This window comes from Nymphalis io, chromosome 8, assembly GCF_905147045.1.
Source record: "Nymphalis io chromosome 8, ilAglIoxx1.1, whole genome shotgun sequence".
In the NCBI taxonomy this organism is placed as follows: Eukaryota; Metazoa; Arthropoda; class Insecta; order Lepidoptera; family Nymphalidae; genus Nymphalis; species Nymphalis io.
In genome coordinates, this window is record NC_065895.1 from 9,100,722 (window position 1) to 9,126,631 (window position 25,910).

General features: G+C 32.4%; 1 protein-coding gene across 7 annotated transcripts in view; it reads left to right on the forward strand.

Moving 5' to 3' along the window:
* The window catches only part of LOC126770030 (RNA-binding protein Musashi homolog Rbp6), a 487,537-nt gene that overhangs the window by 340,029 nt on the left and 121,598 nt on the right, over window positions 1-25,910 (forward strand). For all 7 annotated transcript variants that reach the window (XM_050489154.1, XM_050489157.1, XM_050489153.1 and 4 more), the window contains one exon: window positions 2,336-2,428. In XM_050489154.1, coding sequence (XP_050345111.1) covers window positions 2,336-2,428 — 93 coding nt within the window. The remainder of the gene's footprint in view (window positions 1-2,335; window positions 2,429-25,910) is intronic.

Genomic DNA, 25,910 nt, shown 5'->3' on the forward strand with positions numbered 1-25,910 from the left:
TCAAGTAGCCGATTCCAATTTAGGCCGAAGCAAAAATTGGATATGCGGCGAATAATAATTTTCCCCATGGAATCAACTGCGTTGTCCACATTTAAGGTAATTGCGAACAGTTTCAGCTGACGTGGCCAGCAGCAAACCTGACACTCGCTCCCAGGAGGCCACCCTTTACAATCCAATTATTGAACGCCTCTTATACAGTTTTTATTTACTGTTTTATTCCCCGTTTAATATTGGAATTCTCGATTTAATCTAATTATTGATTTAAATTCGAAGCGGTTTAAAATTTGACCCATTTTATATAATTTTACATGGGAAAATATTCTTATTATACTAGATTTAGTAAAACAATTTCAAATTGAAATGTCGTTGTTAAATTATTAAGTCCAAATTCTATATTACGACGCTAATGTTATTTATTTAATTCAGAGTAATATTAAATAAACTTATTTACACATATATGCATAACGTTGAATAATTAAACGAAAGGAAAATACCTTGACATGAAGAGCCAACGTGACTAAGGGAGGTTGTTGTCACACTCAAGATTTGCAGGGAAAAGACGAACTTGGGGGGAAAGATCTGCCACTTGGACACGTTCAGCGGAAAACACACATATTAATATTATCTTGCGAATTCAGACCATATTACTTATATAAACAGAAGTTATATTCGACTAAATATATTGACACAGTAAAATCTACTTGCTCACCACATCACGTTACTACGTATGTTTCATTGAATGAGGTTTCGTTTGATATCATCACTTTCTAACACGAATCGAATGAGGCTGAATCGCATAACGAAATTCTTTTATCTCGTAATTCTGACGGCTCGCTTTTGATATCAATAGACTTCTAATAACTAATTATGTCTTTGTTTCTTTAATACAAAGTCTTTAGAATGCTTTGTTAATCTTAAGATTTTTTTACATTTCTAAATTTATTCAAAGAATAAATTGCAAGCTGGAGGGACGGTTGTTTTTATAAATTTAAATACATTCTTCATAAATTAAAATTGTAGAATACCGTAAATGAGTTTATTTTTAATAATTATTTTGTAATACACGAACAAAAGAACGTGCTATTCAATTTGTTTACTTAATACAGTATTATATTGTAATCAGACTACAGAACGGCAGGTTTACGGTCATCGTTATTGTATTGTTTGATTATTATTATTATTTGTGACGAGAATTACGTAAATGTTGAAATAAAAGCAAAAATTACAAAGCCATAAATGTGAACGTTTGGTAACATTAATTAAATTAAATATATAACTTGACATTTAATTTTCCAAGCGAAAAAAGAACTATTTATTTATTGAGCCTATAGAAAAAAGTACACTTAAACAACTTTTTACATCATTAATGGACTGCCCACGGGATCTATAATGTCATGTCCCTTGGGTCTATACACTAGCCTTCTCACGTGCGAACCAGAATACATTAATAAAATATATATAATACAGGTAGGATAATTGGTGAGTGGGTGATATTCACCGAGACGGACAAAGCTCTATCACCGGTCAGATGACATTAATAATCAGTTAATAACTTCTTTAAATATATCAAAGATTATATTGCTACTACAATAACCAATTCATGCATAAAATATCTTTGATCCGTTACATTAGGAGTGATACAAGACAAAGCAACTCAAAAGGATCTTATGTCGACAATTTGATTTATTATCTTCCCAATTGAGAATCGAAGATCAAAGAACAATTATAAATATCTCTCATCTATAAAGTCAGTTACAATTAAATTGTCAATTTTGACAATTAATAATCATTATTATTCAAATGACGGTAGTATGTCAATTCATATTAGCTTGATTATAAATCACACGTGTTACTGAAATGCAATTGTTGAAGAATCAAAAACCATAAACAGTAATCGAATCCGAAATAATAGTGTAAAATACAAAAAAACGATTCCCAGTTTAATATTTATTTGAATTAAAAACGTCTTGTGTAATTAATTTAATTTATACGAGTTAAAATGAATATTCAATTTAAAATCACCTCAGCGTAGTAGGTGCTTTAATATTGACGCAATAATGGAATCATCTAAGCGCCTACGTAATAAAATGGTTCACGGATTTTAAATAACTAAGCTGACGTTGTTTAAATAATAAAAATAATTATTTTAATAGTTGTAGACATTTCAATATTATACTTTTTATCATTTTTTTTTTTCATTTTTTTAAGGCAAATTAGGTGATATATGCTTTTATAAATCCTTCTCTGATATTTCTCCTTTATCATCTTAAGATGATATGCAATGTAAGAGAAAACTGCATAAAATATAACTTCTAAAATCATAATACTTTTTCAGATGGTGACCAGAACAAAGAAAATCTTCGTTGGAGGGCTATCAGCACCCACAACGCTGGAAGATGTAAAGAATTACTTCGAACAGTTTGGACCGGTAAGTAATATAGCTTATTCAACTCTTTAATAGAAAATATTGTGCTTCAAATATACGTTTAGTATCATCACGTTTATATATCACGTACAATAAAAAAATATTAATTAATATTATTAAGCATAGCTGCAATATTTAAAGTGAACATTTTTAATAACGTGAACAAACAACAACAACAAATGTATGTTATCCATATTTTTTAAGATAACTATATGATAACTTACTAATGTTATGTTCTGAATTTGAAACAAACACAAACCAAAATAGCACTTTAGTAACTATATTTCAATTCCCATAAATAAACGGATATGTATTTTTGAAAATTTTCACATCGATCGACATTTAATAAGAATCATGTTAGCATCAATCTACCGTCTGGTATCTAACAGTTCTAAGCAAAAATTATCTCTATTAGCGTGCCTCAAGGTACGTATTCGTGCAGCATCGTATGAAAGCCTGTAAGCCTGCGATAACTCGAGTCTTTGTCTGGCATCCGCGATTCAGAACAGGTGTCTATCTATAAAAGTTTTGCCGTAATTAGCCCCGCATCTAGCATGGATTGTGACTAAGGAACTTTTCGGAATTCACCATTGGCTACAGGCGGCAGTCATTGTGCTAGCTCTCAAAGTAATCGGCCCAAGCCAGCCGCCCGCGACGATCAAAACCTTCATTACCTATTATGAGAGTTTAGAATAAAGCCAACGAGTTTTTCGGAGTGAATGTGATTGATGCTGAGCGGAGGAAATATCCCGGGAGAGATAAAAGGAATTTAATGAAGAGTCTTTAAGAATAATGATTAAGGGAATGGTTATTCCTTTTGGTCGGTGGCCTAATGATGAAATCTTTTGAATTACTTTTTTGCGTCCATGTTACGTCATGTAAACGCCACTATATATATATAATAGAATACTATATATAGAAATTATATTTTAATTGTATGAAAAAATGTTTGTATAATATTAAATATTCATATAATATATAAAATCATAATTAATATTGAAGTTATAATTAAGAGATACCATATACGTAGTAGAGAACAACTTCAGCGTTCGAAACCGCTGAAAATATACAGTACTGAAACTTATCGAACCAATCTATTATTATAAATTTAATTACAAGATATCGTAATATTACAGTTGATAGGATAATCAAAGCGCGTAGTAGCACATAAAAGCCTAAAGTGTATTCCCAACTAAGATAAATAAATGAAGGCTATTACTGAATCTACTTAGAGCGTACACCGATAATTCTGAGCACAAATTAATTCAATAATATTCAAGCAGTGCACTGTGCTCTCGAGTCGACATCATTTCGTAAGGGTGTCACATTTTGAGCAAGTTCAATTAACAATCTAGTCGCTTTCGTAGGTACTACCTTCATTAGTGTATTTGTGGATAAACATTGCGCAATCTCGGAGCAATCCACGATACGTCCGTGTGTGTGGGACCCGCGATATCGTACACGGCACCAAATCGTATATCCGAAGCCGGTGCGTCACGTGCGTTCACATTCATGCTCGGCTATTGTGAGTGTCGTATAGGTACGCAAGCCGGTACCGATAGCGATGTGTGCGTGACTTCGATGTCTCGATACCATCCTGGCTCTCCCTACGTGCGAGCTTTCCAAATGCAAACTGTCTCGGAATATCAAATGAGCCACTTAAATACTGAACACAATGACTACGCCCACCTGAAGCAAAGGCCGCGAGGACGCGTGCACGCAACGCCGCCGTAAATGAAAGCCCGTCGGGTCGGGGCCGAAGGGTGGGTGAGGTTGAACCCCGGTAACGATTTCCTTCAGATAATGGAGTATTTTCTGATGAAAGCTGCTCAACAGTGCCCTTTCAAGGATTTAGGAAACGCCGGATTTATAGCCCGAACGGTTGGCGCAAATTTTGTTCGTCACGACACAACGGTCCCTGTCGCATGAATAAATCTATACGTGAGGCATTCCCTAAGCATTCGGCCATTGAATTCGTTCTATTTGCGAACTTTGAAGTGCTAGCACAGTGTAATGTTCAACTAATGATTTAATTAAATCACTTATAGTGTGTAGGTACTTAAGACCACTTTAAAAAACTTAAATATAACTATAACTGTACAGGAATTCAACCAAAGAAAATACATGAATTACATTTATAGTAAAATAAATGCAAAAATGAATTGAAATATCTTTAAAAAATATATAATTTACAAGCGATAGGTCTATACACTTATTGAAGTGAGTTAATTAAATAAAATGAGTATAAATTTAGCATTTCGCATTTCTATTAAAAAATGTATTTGGAGAGCAGTTTAATACTGCGTAGAAAGTGATACCGCACAAAATATGAATATGTAAATCGCAGTCAAATTCACTTGAAAGTCGAATGTCGGGTGCCGGCAACGAGATGCTGACTTAAAAATTAATTAGCCGAACGACCGGTGTAATCTCGAAAGCCTACAACGATTAGGCGGTTGTTGTTTTCTAAAATTCATTCAATTGCGTACGGAGTAAGTAGCATTTTAAGTATTCACCGTGATCGCTTATGACCTTTTGGTTACGAGATACATTTGGGTAATAGTCGCCCCTGTCGAGAATATACAGTTAGCCCTCAATGTCGCCGCGAATCGCAGATTTTCTTATTTTTTTCTGTTCTCATGAAAATGTATGCCGGCTTTATCTGTCTATCTGCCTCGCTAAAACGATCTTATATTTAATGTTAAGCGGACAATTTTATCTACAAAAAATTCAACCGAGATGTATAAGTGTAAGAATTCTTTCTCTTCTAAAATATCATTTCTATATTTAGGAGCGGAAAAAAATTACATTAATCACTTCATTTTCCATAATTTTGTATGTTATATTTTAACAAAATCTCATTATTTACTTAAACACATATTATCTATGTGCGTTTCAAAAGTCTATCTTACATATTTCAATATATCATGGAAAAAAATTATGAAAAACGTCTTAGAATATGACGCTTTATATTCGTAAATCAATGGTCGCGGCTAACGATGAAGTTTCCTAACCAATATAAAGTTAGTGAGCGGGTGTTCGCTAAGCGCCACACGCACAAGTGTCTTCGAGAAAGTTCCGTTGCATGCTTGATTCGCTATTGTTTTAGCCGTCGAGCGAGCCCAAACTCTGACCGTTTCCAGTTCCGCCTATAACTAGTACCCAAGACGTGTGCTGCCTTCCGTTCGAACTTGCGCGATTACTTGTTATTATAGTGTTTGCTCTCAACTTCGAATCGGGTATCGACATTTACTATTAAATGCGGCTGTAAGTGCTGCAATACTGAATATTGTACTCGATACTATAGCTTATAAATATCAAGCCTATGTTGAATTTACATATTTAATTTTCCAACTACATATTATTATGTAATAAAAATCATTCAATGCCCTTGAATTTAAAGAGCTATTCGTATACACATATATAACAAATTTCGCATATCACTTAATGGAAATCTAATTTCAATATTACTGGAAGTAAATATCTTGTCTCGACTATGATTTCCCAGTAAACAGCCAACTGATACGGAGCGCCATTAATGTCCATCAAACAATTCGCAAGCGATAGCGAAACGACTCTTAAGCGCTTGCATCAGTAACTAAACATCGCTTACTGTCAGCAGCACTCGAACTGTAACTGAAGCGGGTCCGGAATTTAGCTTAACTAAACTATAGATACGGTATCATCGGAGGCCGTATATCAATCAGTTGTTACAACGATCCACGATTGTCGTTTATCTTCGGGGCCGCTCGGATCTGTCTGTCCAGATTCGTGCATTGTTCCGACATTAACCAGTGCCGCCGAAACGGTGGATGTCTGAAATACCAGTGAAGCCGTTTCCGTTGCACGGCGAAACGGGCTCCCGATAGCGTTTCCAATTTCCTGACTTAAATTGCTCTAATTTGGTTATGCGCTGACGACTGATCGAAGGTTCCTAAAGCGCTGGTCGCTATTCGGCTGCGTTTCGTAATTTTTGGTGTATTTTGTTGTGCATTTTCATGTATGTATTCTATTTCCGAACGTATTGAATTATTTAGTATTTGATATTGAAATATTATTTCATTAATTCAACTACTAAGTGCTCTCACTTCCATACTTCAACTTTTAATAATATTAATATTGCTCATTTTTTTTTTCAATTAGTCTTAATAAAAATACTTTAGCAATATTATCAATTTTCGGTAAGTATATTTCCTTAAATCTGGGAAATTGTAATTTGATCACGTTCTCCGTTAGCTAATAGCAATCTCAAATAAACGTTGGAGTTAAATGCGCTTTCAGCATTCGAAAATCTAATATCGAGTTTATAATAAAATTACAACTCGTATTTTCCGAATTAAGAGTTACGTTTTTTGTTTGCTTTTGAATGGTACGGGCAAGTCTGGAGTGCCAATATATTAAGCTAATGGCGAACTAATTACGCTCTCGAAGCGTTTTACAGGGCCACATAAGTACTACTCAAGAAGCACTGCTTTTTCCATTTTGTTTGTACAAACTTCTTTATATTTTCATTTAAAGAAACAACTTCTAAAGAAGTAAAGTTAAAAGTTCTTTGTAGGAAAAAAAATAAGAAGCATAAAATATAATATTAATGTATTCAAATAAAAGTCCAATCAATTTTAATGGTTGATGAACATAATCTTGTTGATATTTAATCAAAAACTGAGTACCCATTTTTAATGAAATTACATCTTATAGCTGTACTTATAAAGTTTATTTAAAAAAATAAAATAAAAACCTATCGAAGCAATGATGTAATAGTTTCCTGGATAATACAAGGGCGCTTCGGATAAAACCTACTCGGGGCAAGTGTACCTCGGGGCAAGCGATTTGTATTAGCCGTAGTATATACGCGTAATTGTCGATGCTCGAGGCTACGATGCGTTGTGTCATCGACGTAAATGAATATAATATATTATACTTTATATTACACATATAATTAGTTCCATTCCATATCTCATTATTTATTTCATTTCTTACACAATTATTAATTAATAAAAAAATATTTCCATTTATTAGATGACTTCTGCGACTTGAAAATATATGATTTTGAAAATATAAAGATTTCTGAACGTATGCCGTAAATCAACTGAATTATTAAGTTTCTGAATCCAAAACTTGTTTATACAAAAAATAAAGCTATATTTCATATATTTTCAAACCTGTTCCCGAAACACATTCAATAAAAACAAAGTCAATTGATATTCTATAAACACGTATTCGCTCCAAGTAGTTATCTAAGTAGTTATCTAATCTCGTTACAATAGAATCGATGAGACGATATAAGCCGATCATTTAAAAACATTGCTATTTCTACATCGCACATTATCTATCGAAGTGACAATTAAAGTAACATTTACAATATAATATAAATAAGAGGAATGTACCGATTATTATATTAAGACGACTTATAGCTTTTAGAAATTACCTTAATTGAATACATAATAACAATATATTTTATATATTACAACGAATTGAGATTACTTATTACGTTACATTTATCTTCATATTACAATTTTACGAGGGGATTGACTTTGAAATGAGAAAATCAACGAAGGCATTAGAATCAGCTCACAAGAGAACTCCGGTCGTCTTATTCAAAGCTTCTTCAAAATCGAATGGGACTCGTTTCACGCGTGTGTGAATTCTTACTATGAGTCGACTTAAGTCTACAAAACCGATTTAGGACCGGCTAATTATTTTCCCTCACTTCTTTCTCTTTGGTGTTAATTAAAATATTTAAATCTTTCTATTCTCCGTCTTTTATTAATTATTTCTGCGTTAACTTTCCTTGTTTCAGAACACGACTTTGCATGTGGATCGGTTTGCTAAAATATTCCTAAGTTTTGATTGCCTCGGCGACGTCGAGATATTGTTATGAGATTTTCGGTTTTTTGGTCCTATTTCCGGAATCAAGGAACAATTAGGTATGCTAATAGAATTAACACGTTGACTGTTTTTCGAAAATAATATTCTGAAAAGAGTTCAAATATTTATGGAAGCTAGGTGGATGGGGGGATAGAAGGGGTTAAGGTTGACGTCAAATACGGCGCTGTGGTCATAATTAATGGATCGTGCGTGTCCCCTATGAGGACATCTTTGCCTTGTAAAGATTTAGCCTTCAGTATATGAAACTAATACTAAAATTTTCATTTTACTTGTTACAGTTGATACATCAAATCGAATTTTCCAACTATTATTATGGTATATAAATAACAATGATACTTATTTTCTAGATAATATATGAATACTTAAAGGAAAAAGTTTATTTGATAAGTTAAAAATATAAGACTTCGGGCAAAAATGTACGGAAAAGATTTACAGATTCTTTAAGTTTATTGCGCGTTCAAAATGAATCTCCGCTGTAGTAGAATGAAGAAAAGGGAAAAGAGAAAGAGAAAGGACACAGTAAACATAATTAGGTGTTCGGGCAAGCGGCCACCTTGATTAAACGAGACGCTGACGTTACTAGAAGAGAAAAACAATTTAAAAGGAATTCTTGTCAAATACCAAGCGCTTATCATGCGTCGTTTTTTATCACAACATTAAAACTTGTAAACAATGATTAAACGGACTTAATTACATTTTTTGAATTATATTTGTTTCGGTAACGAATGTGTTACTTCGATGTTTTTTTTTCTAGTTAATTTTATTACCTACGCATTGTTCTGTGGAGGTTTTGTTGGAAAAATAACAACAGAAACGAGCACTAGTGACAATTCAAACTGTCAAATAATTCAAGGTGCGGCGCAACGTATCTCACAATCAGTAAGATCTACAGCCGGTGCTAGCGAGCTACACTTTTTTTCCATTCGGTTTCTTTATAACCCATACCTCCTTATAAATATAAGAGTTCGGCATCTCCGCACGAATTCCCTAGATAAAAAGGTATTTTTCACACACGGAACCGGTGAGCCTGCGTATCGCGGCTAAATCGCGTTCTGTGTTAAGCTTCAGTATCAATAAATATTTATTTATAGCTTTATTTTCTAATATTTTGTATGTTATGGCTTATTTGAAATTATTTCATTTACAAAATGTTATGTGCTATCACAAATATGTTTGAAAAAAATATATTTTAAGCGCTTGTATTATTTAAATAGACAGTTTTTAATATATTTTTCCTATCATTACTTCCCACGCTGAAAACGGATAAGCATAGCATTCTTTATTGCATGCACCATATAGAATTTCATCGTTTTAAAGAGTCAACCGCAATCTTTTTCACGACAAAATGTCGTAACGTGCTGTTTTATACCGCAAAAGAAAACAAAAGAAAACGCGCTCGAAGTAATAAAGCAGCTCGATTTCCGCTATTTAGAGTGGCGAAGAGAATTAAAGTTCCTTTTGAGGGAAGTTCACTACAATATAAACAAAATGTATCCAAAGTGGGTGAGTAATAAGAACTCTGTAACGTGGCGGTAAAAGCTGCTATTTTGACGAAAAAACGATGATGAAGCACGACCATGTCGAGAGCTGCCTAGCCAACTGATAAATTGTCGAACATTTTTTCGCTAAAAATTCTTTCCTTAGGAACCAATTATTGAGGCTTACCGATAGAGAGCTCTAACTTGGTCCAAGCTATACGCATTGCTGTATTTCCTTGCTACGTTCACCGTAATTTCAAATGCAATTTAAGCATTACCAACGTTATTGCTATTTTATACGTCTCTTTAAGTTTAAAATTGAATTTTGGACATGAAATGTTATTTTAATACTTCTAAAATACGATATATAATAGTTTTAACTTGCTTTTATTCATAAGAAACACATTTTAATGCTTTTCGTTCTGCGTGTATCAATAAAATATTTTTCCATAGCTGTTAACATAACACGGAAAACAAACTGGGGCCAAATCGACCGCACTCTAAGCGGCACACACTAACTCGATACAAACTGTGATAAAGGTTCGATTGTATGCAGTAAATAAAATATGACTTGGCCATATTTCCACTTTCGTTTCTTTTCGTTTTATATCCCTTTTTCTCTGGGCTCTCTGAAAAACCATTCGTACAAAATACCTTTTCGATATTGCCCAACTTTATTAGAATCGGGCACGTGTTTTTATATCAAAAATATGTTTTTTCATTTCTACTCCAATTCTTCGTAATACGTAAATAAATAATTCATTGATAACACAATTATAATGTGATTTATTTCTCTTTATATCTTGACTTAAATAATAATAAATTCAATTTAATTCTACCTTACAGTAATAAAAAGTTAAATGCTGATAAAAAATAATCGTTACATTTTCATTAAATGAGGCTATGTTAAAAATTTATTCGCATCTAAATGTGGAACGGCGGAAATATTATTTAAGACACAACTCGATCCATAATTTAAGTTGCGTAGCCCCAAGTCGGGCCGCGGATTCAGCTTACGGCGCAAATAAATAGCTTCTTCGAAAGCTATCGTGAAAGCAAATTAGAATAATGTTCTGCGATTTGGCGTTTCAACAAACGAGAACGTAGAATGGCCCTCAGTGGATTATTTGGGTGTTCGGGTGGACTCGGGTAAATTTGGGTATAAATGGAAGTGTCGTGACTGTAACAGAGGTTACCTATTAACTAAAAGTAAACTCAGTTCCAAAAGGATTTCAGTTCATATATTTAGATAACGCGCATTTACATTTCGTTTCTCGACACATTATTTTACTCTTTAAACATTTTTATGTTCACGATACACATTACTCTAAATTGCAAATCGACTAATCTATACAGTATACTGTATACAATAATAGCGTATTTTCGAATAAAATATGTTATCACAGGCCAATAAAAGTGGATATTATAAAGCGATAGGACGCATATTTAAAAGCCGCAATCATTTTCAAATAAAAATTGTGTAACTCACCGTTAATAGTAATTTTACTACGCTCTTAAAACTCGAATATGACCGTTTATGTTAGTTCTACTAATATGATATAAAATAGGTTTGTTTTTTGAAAAACTACTAATCTAATTGACATGGAACACTTGCCTTATTATGGATGTTTATTCTGCAAGATATATTGATCAGATGATTAAAAGGATCTACAATAAGACTAAGAGAACATATGTTAATCTCATAGCTGAAACTCACTTTATACACAATATTAATCCTTAAGAGAATAAATGAAACAGTTATTAGCGTTTCCTGTAAATAAATATTTACATAAACTTTGTTATTCAGATTAGCACAAGGTTCGCTCGCGCGTTAAGACGAAAAGTGCTTAATCGTCGTATTTAATAAAACATATCTCGAGATATCTTTATCATAACCGTCTACAATTAGGAAGAATTGTTACTACTTATTCCACAGACCATGTAAAAAAAATACATAAAACATCAAATTATTCTGTATAAGATTATACTTGATATTATATAATCGTTGATTTTCATAAAGAGTATAAATTTAATTTTGTAATATTATTACGTGGACATTATTGATGAAAAATAGTTATTCAAAACCGATATCAGCTTTAAATATAATTTAACGTATAAAATAACAAGAAGTATTTTACGATACAAAAATATTACACTTATATAATATAATAGAGATTAATGCAAAAGTTATATATATATATATATATATATATATACTTATATACTATATACTTATATACTTATATACTATAGTTATATATATACATATATATATATACTTTACTTATATTTATATATATATATATATATAAATAGAAGTTACTATTATATTATATTATTACTTATATTTATATATATATTTACTTATATTTATATAAAGCTTTACGTGGCAATGATAAAGTATTCACATTATATTTGTTCGTTTAAAATATGTCTTTAACGCTTTATTAAATACCAATACATTCCTGAAAATCTATATAATAAAAACGATTGCAAATAAAAAATACCAATAAATAAGCTCAATAAACTATCCTATCAAGCAGAAACTGAGCTCATTTTTGAATTATTGGACGCTGGATCTCATACGGAGCGCAACATGTGTTTTATGTCATCTCAACCCTATATTTTGTAACATCTAGTTACATTGTATAAATGATTGAATGCGAAATACAATAGTGATTTTATTATCACAATGCATGTAGAATAGAATGTACTCTCGTACTCAGACAAGTGTTAAAAAGTCGTAATAGGTTTTCGAATCCAATTCCAATCGTTTACATTTTTTATTACATTTTTGTGTACTGGGGAACTGTAACGATAGTCATATTGTTAGTTTTTTTACTCATCTATTATTTCACAGTTTTAATTGAGTGCTTTATGTATTTCTTATTTAAATTAAAAATAAGTGTTTTTTTTTATTCATTTGTAGTACTAATTACATCAAAAGTTATTATAATTATCTTGCTGATTCGCTAATGGTTGCGATTATCATAGCTATGATGAATATTTCCATAAATCATTGATGTAATTTGTTACCCAGCCCAATGTTTTAGGACTGGCTCTGAGTTTTAATACTGGTGGTGTAACTAGATGAACATGGGACATAACATCTTAGCACCCATATTACTTACAGTGCCGAAGTGTATGAGCGGTGATTTACCATCAGATGGCCCACTTTCCAATCTTTAAATAAAAAATGCAATTGGCAGTTTTTTTGGCTGTCGTATCATGAGTCGTTTTCTATCATACGGATTGTTAAAGAGCTTAAGTACTCGCTTCATAAATGAGCTTATCATACCTTCCTTAGTCGGCTCTTACGAGCTTCTCCTCTTATGGAACCACACGGCTTACAAATATTACCATTGAAATTGGGCGTTGTTTGTTTATTTATTATAATTATGTTTGTACATTTTTAAATGGGTACATGTTTATCCAAACCTTAAAGATACCTTGACAATAAATGAAAAGTATAACAAATACTTTTCATATGTCTAGTGTTTAATTATATTTTTTTCTTTTTTAATTAATTCGATACTAATGGTCTTTTTAACGATGGATTTAGATGGAGTTATCTTGTTTTTCTAATTTAATAGACCTCCGATTATTTACGTTCTTATAAAAAGTATTAGCAGTAATTTTATGGAAAATCCTCCTGTTGATAAATTCACTAAAATTTAAAAGTTATAAAAAATATTCATGTCATTTATTCAAAAAATAATTAAATTACACGAAATGTAACAAAAATAACTTTATTTTAATAAAGTGGGAGCAATTCTTATATGTTTAACGCTCCATCCACATACTTAATGAGCGTGTCGTTTTTTGACGTGAATCATCAATATTATCTTTTACGCTTAGTAAGAAAAGAAATTTTTTTAAGTCAGTTTTAATTTAGTTTCTACTTACTACTACTACTACTATCTCTGATCTACGCACTGGAAATATATTTTAATTATATTTACCTAAAACATATATATCAAAGTAATGTTACATATTTTAAAGTTATATTTATAAATCCTTGTCCTCAAAAAGGGAGAGGAGGCCTTAGCCCAGCAGTGGGACATTTACAGGCTGTTACTGTTACTGTATTTATAAATCATTAATAGATAAATTTAAGTATTATTATATAAAATAATATATAATAGATAATATAAATAGTTTTGTCAAGCAATCAATAATGTAAATAGATTATATACGTAGATATTGATTTTAAAAATAAATAAAATATATTACGCAATTTCGCATGTTACAAACACTGCCTAAACTTTATTAATGTCAATTAACTGCCAGCCATTAAAGTTTTTTTATGTCCTTAAGGGCTTTAAATGCTTTTAAATTTGTTCTTTAAAATCAATAAAAGGTCTATTTTCATCAGCGTTTCGGTAATAAAATTTGGTTTACAGTGATCCCGGATAATGAAATTGGGTAACGTGTTTGAAATTATTCACAGATTCTAGAGTTTTAAAAAAATGCTTAGGCTTATTCTACATTAATTTAATGAAATAAATTATTGCATGTATGTACTTAACATTTCAATCAAAATAAACTAGATATTAATTTTTATTTTACATTTTATATTTACAATATAAGAACAGTATGGAGATCTTCAACACACAAGTCTTTCTCTATTTTGATAGTCAATCCAAGCATGAATCGTCAGATTAATACGAAATACACAACTGTATACATACTTATACTTATATAGAGATGTGTTCTACGTGACGTCATTATAACGAAATAGAGATGAATAAAAATTCGGAATCACATTGAAATATAATAATTGCATATAAATAATGAACTTTATCTCTATAACAGCATAGCTTAATTTTGCATAATCCTAAGTCGACGCTCGATAAAACAATGCCGTCCCATTCCAAAGAATGATAAAGGTCACATCTGTATAACAAAATTAGAGAGTTCAAAGTTATATAGTCGATATTATATTACATTTAAGGGTTTGGGTCAAAGAAATACGGGTGCTAAAAGGAACCTATTATTTACGGTTATTATTTTTTTTACCGAGAAAATATAATTAATATAAAATAGCTTTGTACATAAATTACGTATTTTTAATTAAACAATAATTAACTTTAATATACAGATTCACAAATTAATGATTTATTTATTACTACAATACAAATAACTTATTTAATTTTTTAGGCCCCTAATTTATAGACTCGAAGCGACATTTCCCGACACATAATTTTTCAGTTAAATTATTACCTTCATGCAAAAATTTTCCCGTGTAAATGCAAATTTATAATTGAATTAAATTAATCTTTGCTGTAAAACTCTCGACAGCGGAATTGCGGATGATTGTAGCAATTACATTTAACTTTTATTTTTACAAAAGCATTGAGAATGTTATAATAGAAGTAAAAAAATTAGCTATACGGATCTACTCGACCCCGTGTTGTCATAAAACTACGACACTGAAGCTATCAAAGGCGCTCCAATAAAAGAAGAGTAACAAAGCAGAATATAACAACACAGAAGCATATATTCATTCCATTATAATCCTAAAGTCCTTAATCATAAGGGCTATAGTCGGTAAAATGTAAACACACCTTGTGACCCGTATCGGACGTAACTTTGTAAGCGACGTTATGTTTTCATTGATGACTTTCTCTTCCTCTGTTAATTTACCTCTCACATGCAAATATATTTCACAATATATTTTTTTGATAGCTTCTGAATAGGGAGGTTTCGATGGCTGGTAATATATCGATGTCGATAAGCTTACTTAAATAATCATGATTCGTGGCTATTGTAATAGAAAATATTTAATCAATCTATTTTTACACGTTGAACGATTCAAATATCAGAGATCAAAATAGATGGATTTTGCTGGCGAAAAATTCTGTAATGCAAACGATTTCTGCTTAAAAATACCAATGCATAGTATTACGAGAAAAATCTTCATAATCAAGGCTCATGAGCTGGAAGAACGAAGACGATGTAATAGATGCTTTCAATGAGAGACTTAATACGACGTCGCAATGTTAATTGCTCAAATCTCTAAATACTCGCCAGACAGTCTCTGCTTTTTACTCTCGCCCTCTGTCAACCATAATTAGTTTTTTCCCCCGGAGTAATCGCTGTCGGTACAAACATGCAATGCTCTTAATGAAAACACTCGCAAGTGGTCGTGTTTAATGTTTATTTACTTCCAGTTTGTTTTAAGACATTTCCTCAGATGATCTTCCGAAACGATGCGCGCTTGTAATAAGCCACGTCGAGACGTTTTGTAGTCTCCGGTGATAATTATTGTCTTAATGACGAATGTTGTGTATGTTATTACTTTGACAATACATACAGCTTACAATGTATGTGTACTGCATATTAACGACAGTCACAAAGGGAACCATCGAAAATTAGTGTTGGGTTCCAAACTTTAAATCATAAAATATCATAAAACATAGGTAGTATTTGAGATATATGTATCACGGTGGTAATCATTATATAACTACTACTATTTATGATAGAAATATTATTCATATTATTATTTTTTCATACAATAATTTACTTATAACCTTATGTCTGTCCTAAATAAAGTTTCTATTCATTTATTTAAGACAACCAACTTTTATACGGATACCTCCGTTCCTTTTAAAAGTTTGATAATGATTATAGCTAACATAGTTTCAGTGTCAGCTTTCAGAGAGATTATAAGAACAGAACTACAAAATATTGTAGTTCCTATTGTTATTTTATGTTTCAAATTAATACCCAAGTAACTAAAACAGAAAAATTGTTAACAATCAAGTCTTTGTTTTCTCATTTCTTTTGTCATTATTTAACTCATAAACGCACAACACATAAAGTAAAAGTATAACATTAAAAAAGAGTTTTCACTTTGCTTTGGTTTAAGAAATGTGTAATTTTTTACACATTTTCTTTAACAGTTAAGATCCCAAGATGGCGCGTTTAAGAATACTGCAAGAAAATACGATGTAAACTTAGTATTTCGTCGCTTAAGGTATGAGATAATGCTGTCGTGTTTAAAAAGACGTTAAGTAAATCTCAGGCAGCTGTTGATACGACGTATATCTTCGTTATACGTTAGAAGAAAACAATATAAATCTGTTACTACCTACCTACTTCTCCGTGTCTGCCAAATTTATTAAACAGTAATAAAATACATTTTATGTGAATTAACTATAAAATATCGCTTGAAAATGTTATACTTTGTCACGATTGAAACTGCACAAATTGTTAGATGTTGTAAATTACTTCTGGTTTAAAGTCGAATTTCGTTTATAATTATAATTATATAAAATTATAATAGATGTCAACACCTCTACAGTTAAACTGTCGCCGTCTCTGGGTAGGGTGCGGTGAGTGGCAAAAAACGAGAGGCCATTTTACCTCTCGCCGCAAAATAAGCAAATTTTACCTTCCAGTTCCATAAGGCCAGAAAGGAGAGGCCTTTTAGCTTTTTAGGTTGGTTATTTTATTACAAAAATGAATTTTACTCGCTGAGGCAAGACCAAAAATAAATATGACTCCTTCCTACGAATTTCGAAGCTCATAAACACCCTGATGCAATACCTGGATATTCAAAGAAATGTCCTTTGAAAGATTTATTAAAAGTTCTCCATTTTATGTAACTTAAATATTCACACATTGACATATTCTTGATCAATTGATAGTTCATATTATGTAATATTCTTTACTACATAAACTTTTTTTTATTATTACAATCTGTTTTACAAATAAAACAAATATTTATCTGAAATTAATCTTTAAAGGATATTTATTAAATTGGAAAATAGATACCTTGCAATTGCTAGGCTTTTTATTACATTTCAATATAAAAATCTTATAGCAATAAAACAAAAGCTATAATTATAAAAATATCTTCATTCATTAGTAAGCAGCATATTAATTGACATTCTAAAATGAATTAAATAATCTACATGACACAACGCACATCTGTCCCATAAATGACAACACTTGCGACGTCCACGTGTCGTATTTCCTATTGTTCAGTATATACCCGATATTATTTTAGTATGCCATGGACACTCCTTGTTTTAATTTCGCGTAAGGATAAACACATTTTCCATTGGCACCGCGTCTAGCGCCCCTATTTCGCCGCGAGCCTAATGTCGCGAGGCGACGAAATTTATCGTGCCGCTTGTAATTCTGCCTCATAGCCCCTCGCTCCTCGCTTCTCACCCTCACCCTGTCAGCCGACACACTTACATATAACGTTTTCTAATGAAATTGTCCACAAACCCAGCTCGCCACAACCCCCGGGCCCGTTGACGCCGCCGGATGAACCGAAAAAAGTACAGCTCGCGTTACTAATGGCTTCATTTATCTTAGTCTCTAACACTGATACGCCACAACGATGTTTTATATTTAATTTAGCGCTGTACGGAATAAATTACAGTCGTATCAGATCCTATAATGTAAAGGACAAGCAGTTCTCGAATTATTGACCCGTCGCAATGTTTAGACGGCTGATTGGATTAATTTATTAGATGGTAAGCGATAAGTTATGTTGACCTCTTGTAGATCAGATGTAATGAGTCTCAACTGACCGAATACAGCAAAAGTTTATACGTATTTTTCACGTTTTATTTTCTAAACGTCAAATTGATGAATAATATTATACAAGTACCGAAAACCTTTAGTACGTATAAATGTTTTTCAACATTAAATATGTATTAAAATTTAATTGTGTATAAAATAACATTCAATTTAAGCAAATATTAGATATACTCCTTGAAACAGTAGGTATTTTGATCCATGATTGTCCTTAGTGTTCGTTTTATACCCTAGTTCGTTCCAAGCTCATGTAACGCGACTTATCCTACAGGTTTACGACAAACGATAAACGTATCCTGACGATGGTTGCAACCCTCACATTGCGCATACGTATTTCTCAAGACCGTAGGCTTATCTCAGGAATTATTTCCCCTAACTACGACGGCTACTCCTCTTGAACTTTAGTAGCAGCTAACATATTTTAAAAGGTTATTTCAAAGTCAGCATTATATACAATCGATTATATTTTCACTTTTAAATATCATACTATTAGAATGAATTAATATACCTGCATACTTCTTCTCTATAGGAGACGAACCCAGCATTGGGACATTACCAGACAATTTTTTTTTATACATGCTATTTCCTTTAAGTAACCAGATTATTCCCGTATATCGCATGAGATTAAAGTAAGCCGCATTTAAAAGCAAATCGTGTAATTTGGCAACTGAGCTGTGATTAGATAGTGCTTCGGCCCCGTTAGGGTAATGAGAATAGCCTTTTTAACCTCTCTTCATGTTAACACGATTTCGTTACCCTTTTTTGCATATATACGTAAATGGTTATGGCTATTATGGCTTTTAACAAAAATGTAATTCGTATAAACTATCTTTCTCATTAAAAAACGAATATAATATTATTATCAGTTATTTATAATAGTACTAAAAATGTTAAGTTGAAATTGAATTATGAAATATTGTCCAAATATCTATTGTTCGCTATCCAAGATCGTAAATTCCCATGATTTAGAACGCCTTCACGGCGATAGACAATAACGTAAATATTTTACACATTGCAATGCAAAACTATTCGTGCAAAAGTAAGTAACGTTTGCCGTCTTAACTTGCTTCCACGGTTTGGCGAGCCTTGCTATTTCGGAAGCCGTGTAAATCGTTGTGGGCCACGGCAAACTTCCTAGATATCTCGCCAAAGGACAAGACGCTAATATATGCGCAACCCTGCATTCTACGTATTGTTGCTTAATGCAGCGAGTTCCACGACTGTTTCTGTTTATGCTTTCCAACTTGCAGATTTGTGAATTTCGCCTCGTTATAAGTGATGTTTGTTCTGTTTCCGTGATACGTTTGACAAACTACATTATGAAGAAGAAAATAAGGAAAACGTTAGATCGAAAGGTTATTCAGTTACATTTTGATTTCATCGACATTAATCAATGAACGATATTTTTACTAGTACTATTTAATTCAAAAATATTTTCTTCATTTCTTACAACAGAATTTTGAATTTAAAATATATTGTGAATCTAAATATATCTTTGCTACATAGCTTTATATGAATGTAACAGATATATAAAGTTTTAATTTTATCATTAGACACATTAAATATTGACAGATAATTAAAATAAATTAAATTTAATAAATAGCGAATATAATTTATTAAACAGTAACAAAACAACGAAACCCCATCCCATTATATCCACCTTTGTCCTGATACTATTAAAATATAACGCGGTTCCGACCTTACAACCTAGTAATTTCTTAGACCCTTTTCTCTTAGTTAATTTAAATTAATTTATTCCCAGTCCCAAATTTATACTTCAACACAGTTCATTGTATTATTTTAGCGTTAGTGAAATACGGTATCTCTAACAATATATAGAAATAACACTTATTTTTCTCTGCAACCCCTTGAGCTTTCTTGACTCTCCTATGTAAATACTCGCGGATTTTCCTTACAAAACCCGCTGCACCGTAGTTGACTGAAGGATACTATTTGTATTTCATTATCAACAGAAGCTTTGTTGAAAAGATGATACTCAGCAAATTCAAGTAACATCTAACTGTACATACCGCACTAACCCGGGCGAAGATATTTCGCAGTTGTATTTACTCAGGCGTGCCAAAATTGTTTGCTTACATGTTTGACGCGGCGCACGCAACGCTCATTACGGCGAATGGGCTTTGTTCAGACTTAGAAAATATATTGTTACGCCCGATAGAACATGTTCTTTATACGTTTTATTTATCATTTCAGGTAAGTTACTGAAGCCCTTTTTGAACTTTTTTTTTTTTATAGAATAGGAAGGTGGACGAGCATATGGGCCACCTGATGGTAAGTGGTCACCAAACGCCCTTAGACATTGGCATTGTAAGAAATGTCAACCATCGCTTATAGCCAATGCGCCACCAACCTTGGGAACTAAGATTTTATGTCCCTTGTGCCTGTAATTACACTGGCTCACTCACCCTTCAAACCGTAACACAACAATATCAAGTTTTGCTGTTTTGCGGTAGAATATCTGATGAGTGGGTGGTACCTACCCAGACGAGCTTGCACAAAGCCCTACACTACGGACTATAATGGTTGCGGTTGGGTGAGGAACTCTTTTTTAGTAAATGATTTGTTAGCTTACAAGAGAGAATTTACATGATTAATGAACCTGCTTCTTAATGAACCGGCTTCTTTTAAGATTGCCTGCTAGTCAACAAGTGAGAACATATGTAATACGCGGTAAACGTTAGACGTGGATGCAATAACGATGCATGGATTAGAGAAAGCACTTCCCACCACTAAACATTCATTACGTTTCTTCCCGTGCGGGTTAAGTCGGTATACTTAATTGTTCATACAACAAGCCAGTTGGGAATTGGCTCTAAATGTTTCGTGTCTGGGACATAGTTATACCACAAACGCTACGCGGTAATCGCCCGGAAATTTAAGCATAGTGTTCGCTAAAACAGACCTAATTTTGTAAGACCCATGTGTTATTTTCGCACTAAGCTATATCGGCCGGTGATGGAAGGCGCAATAGACGGCCATTTACACCTGCGATTCTTCTTCATCTTCCCTAAACCGGCGCACCGCTTTGTCTAAAGTAATTATGCTACATAACGTATTAGTCTTTTGGGAGCGAACACGTGTTGGAAACGCTTAATCACTTACTTTACATTTGCGTACGCAAATAATCCGTTAATTTAATTTTAGCGCGGTATTTATGACGTTTATTTAATTTATTATCATATCAAAGTGTAGGCTTCATTTAGCGGATTTTGTGTGCGTGCGAATAAACATTAATTATATAATCATGTTTAACCATACACGAGGGAAAAATTTTAACGATTTCATAATGGTTACTGCTAAATGAATCGTCATTTTTTAATGCGAAGTTATTCAAACAATGGCAGCGTGATATTCGTATTTTGTCAAGCTTTAATGAAACCGTAATTTGATTGTCACCTTTAACCAAATTACAATTTAAATATTTAATTTTACTAAACATATTTCTTTACTCTAACAGGAATGTTATATGATTTTCAAATTCCATTCAATACATGAACTCATGAATTAAAGTATTTGGTCAACATTGTGTACATTGCGAGAGCTTAGCTTATTGAAGGACTATGTATTATGGACCATAAAATGCATGACGGCTTGGGTATCACAAGAGTAGCCCTTCTCAGGATTGATATTTATGCTTTTCCAGGTTCCTTCTCGAGGGTAACTTGTTTTGGAAACTTTTCTTTTTGCTAAAAATGGGGTTCGTCGGATTAATGTTACCAGAGTGTCGTAATTGCTTGGGAAGTTATTACTTTCTTTTTCTTTACGAGAAAAACATAAAGCAATTGTAAGCGATCTGAGGGAGTAATTTATTGCTAAGGCGAGAGAACGTTGCGTAGTCTGCAAATAGTGTTCTTATGAAGAACACTGCTTCCGTTAAATCTACTTTTGATGGTAGATCAAGATGGTTTACGAAACTGGCAAACTCGGAAGCTTGTATGTATTACCTAAGTATTTAGTTAATAAATAGCGATTTATACAAATTTTATTCTAACACACATTTAATATACGTTTAAAAAATATTAATTTAAAACATGTTTAAAAAAATATATACTACATAATTTTCATGTTATAATATCGCACTAGGTACTTAATCACTTTCACCAAAAGCAATCTTTTACATCAACTTGAGATTTATCTAAAAAATATACATTTGCTAATTACATAAATTATTTTCGTTCCCATAATCTGAAGTATTATTATAATAATAAAATAAAAAATAGATATTACTTTGAACGGAATGAGACCTATATAAAAACGGCCTTTCCACAGGGATCAATTGTAGGTTCTTTTATATTTTCGATACATAATAAAGAGCTTTTATGTAATGGTTTTTGAGATAATATTGTTCTATTATTTTTACTTATTCTCAAAGCTTAAAATTATAATGACATTGAAATAATACCATAATTAGATTTGTCTCTTGAACCAATTAAAGATTAAAAAATCGGCATTATTTATAAAGAGAAGTCAACCTCGTTTTCGAATATGAATAAAATATTTATTAAATAAAATTAGCACGATTGTAATGCATTACTATTAAAAACCAAACATTTATTAGTGTCTTATTAAAAACTACAAGGTCATTTTAAATATTTTTTTAAGATAACGTAGACAGAGACAAACTATGTTCCCCTTAAACTGTTTAAAAAATTTCTAAAACAAAATTTACCTACTGAAAAATGATAAAAAATGCTTCCAACATAAATATCTTATTTAGGGCTATAGAATCTTTTACATTGTACGTTTTGACTTATATTCCAAAAATATTGTGTACATAAAATAAGACACAAAAGCCATTTTATCTGACAGGGCCTTGTTTGAAATCATAACAAATAGCTCTTTAGAAAACCGCATCCCGACCCGAACTGTCCTTCGGAAGGGCAAACCCCTTTACACATTACAAATCTTCGCCGCAGAGCTAGCGTGGCTAAGGGGCTGTCAATGAAATCTCTCTCCTTCAACTATTCGTTATGTGTCTTAATGGATTACAAGGAATAAAGTAGCCATTGACAAAACAAAGGCTGTGTGCCCCGAAAATCTGACCACATAGCTTGTGAGCTAAAACAAAATTTATTACGTTTGTCCTAAGTAATTCTCGTCGAAGATTTTCTATTACAAAACGTACAGGCAGTTTTAGCTTTGAAAGGCAAGGCTCGCGCGTCTGTTGTGGTTTTGTACGCAACTAAATATTTTATTACTCGCAAAATAGTTTGCACCGAAATCAACATTGTTGCTATAAATTTAATTTTTAAAGTAATCGAAATTAACTATTTTTTTATAAAACTAGGTTATATCTCAAATAGTAAATATTCGAAATACATATTCTCTCTGTACACTGTTCAGTGCCCATCATATTAAAACTTATTTCTGCATCGGTCGTCGCGATTACCTGTGGCCGTTCGAATGCGTTCTACTTTGAACGTGCTCATTTCGCGCCCTTTGATGGCCTGTTTAAACATTTGATTTCAACTCTTTTCCCATTATTCACTCCTAGTACTAAACCAGCGTTAGCTTTGAATTGAGAAACAAATGAAGAGCTGTACGAAAAGAGTTTTTAATTCGCCTAATGCACACTGTCTCTTCGTCTCTTCCTACTTAGAGTGCAATTTTTCTATGGACTCGCTTCCTATTGGTAGCTAGCTTACTGTCACATCAACTTTTGTGAAGACAGTTTATTTTAGCTCCGCGCTGAATACGTAACATTTTGCTTTAGATGAAAATTTTTAAGCCTTCCCTTTCTACAGTTACAACATGTTTATTACTCAAGAAACTAGTAACCGTGAATTTCATTTTAAATTGAAATGATGCTTGAAAATTTATATTGAAGATTAAATTACATTCCACTAAATAAATCTGAAGTAATTCTTGGCGAGATTGAACAAAGAAGATATTACAAGTGCGATTTGCGAGGTGCTTAATCAGACTTAATGATTACTATGATTTCCATCTCTCGCCCAACGAAACGAGAAACTTAATGAAAAGTCAAGCAAACTCAGTCGAATACAAATTTTAGCATTAGTATGCAAGAGGAAAGTTTTTATTCAATATAACTTGCACTGCTTAATCCTTCGTTTGTCTTTTTCGCATCAGCAATACACTAGTTATCGTAACTTGCAATAGCGTTAAATAAGGCGATTGAGGTGGTTGTTTTATTTAAAGCTCCTTGTTTACCTTTTAATTTAAATCCTTTGTTACGTTAACAGTGTTTTGAAGTTTGTATTGATGTAAGCGAATTCAAAGAAACCTGAAATATGGCTATGAATACACAAAATATTGAAATTCATCTTATAGTTAATGTTTTAAGTTTTTTGAATATATGTTTTGGAGTCACGTGTTTTAGATTCTCTTACATTATTGGGTTGGCTAATATTTTAGGTGAAGATTAATTTGTTTCATTACTTATTTGTTTGACTTTTTCCATTGATAGATTTTTCTAAGTCTCATATTAACAATATAGTCTGATATCACCGTAACGGAAGCCGCTTCAAACCGGTACCTAATTCTGATATGAATATGAAATTGTATGTAAATGTTGGCAAAATATTACCGCACAACTTGACAACTCGACAGCACTGTAAATATAAGGAAACGTTGCATTGAGTGTACCAAAACATGCGAATCGTCGAGTTACTATTTTATGAGCAATCGTACCAATGAATTGTTTTAGCAATAGCAATATTCGTCAAATTTATATAAGGTATGAGTAATCATAGTTTATTCAAAAAATCATGTTCGTCAATGGCAAATAAGACCACTTTTTTAACATTACGAATTTAAAGATTATAATAACGTTGAAAAGAGATTTTTGTAAGAACATTGGAAATGTACGAGTATATCTCGAAAACAGAATTCTAATAGTCTTTTATCAGATAATACGTGACATTTTAAATTTCATATATCGTATAGAGTCGGTATCATATATGTACAGAGTCCTTATACGTGCACCGTCCTCGTACCGCAATAGTCTAACGAGTGCAATACCACCTAACTATGTTCGCTAGAAGTACACCTTGTGTATTAAACTAGAAACCATTTTACGACTACAAACTCTACAATTGCGCATTTTCTCGTGCGAAACGTCCCACGAAGCAGAGTTTACCACTTCCCATAATTACCAATAAAGCATGTTTTCGTTGATGGCAAGTCAACGAGGGTCGCATCAGGATTACATTGTTAGCATTTCGCTCCGTGACACCGGGTTACTGCTGACGTTTCACTCTGATTATCTTCAATTAAAAAGTTGGTTTAGGCGTCCGCAAAATTTCAAGATATTAAAAGAAATTGCTAGCGGCGCGGCAAAATGGTAACTCAGTGAATTGTCATAATTAGATTAAAAGTGGTTAGAAAGTTAACTCAAAAATTTCTTCGGGGGATTTTTAATAAATAAAATTTTCTCTTTGTTTCCGAGATACTAAAGGGGTTTTACGCATCGTATGCTCAAAGAATATTGACAGATATGATCACTTCTCGATTGGAGCTCGGCCAACGAACGTCTAGATCTTCAGTACGATTTGTAACTCGATACTATTTTAGCTTCCGTT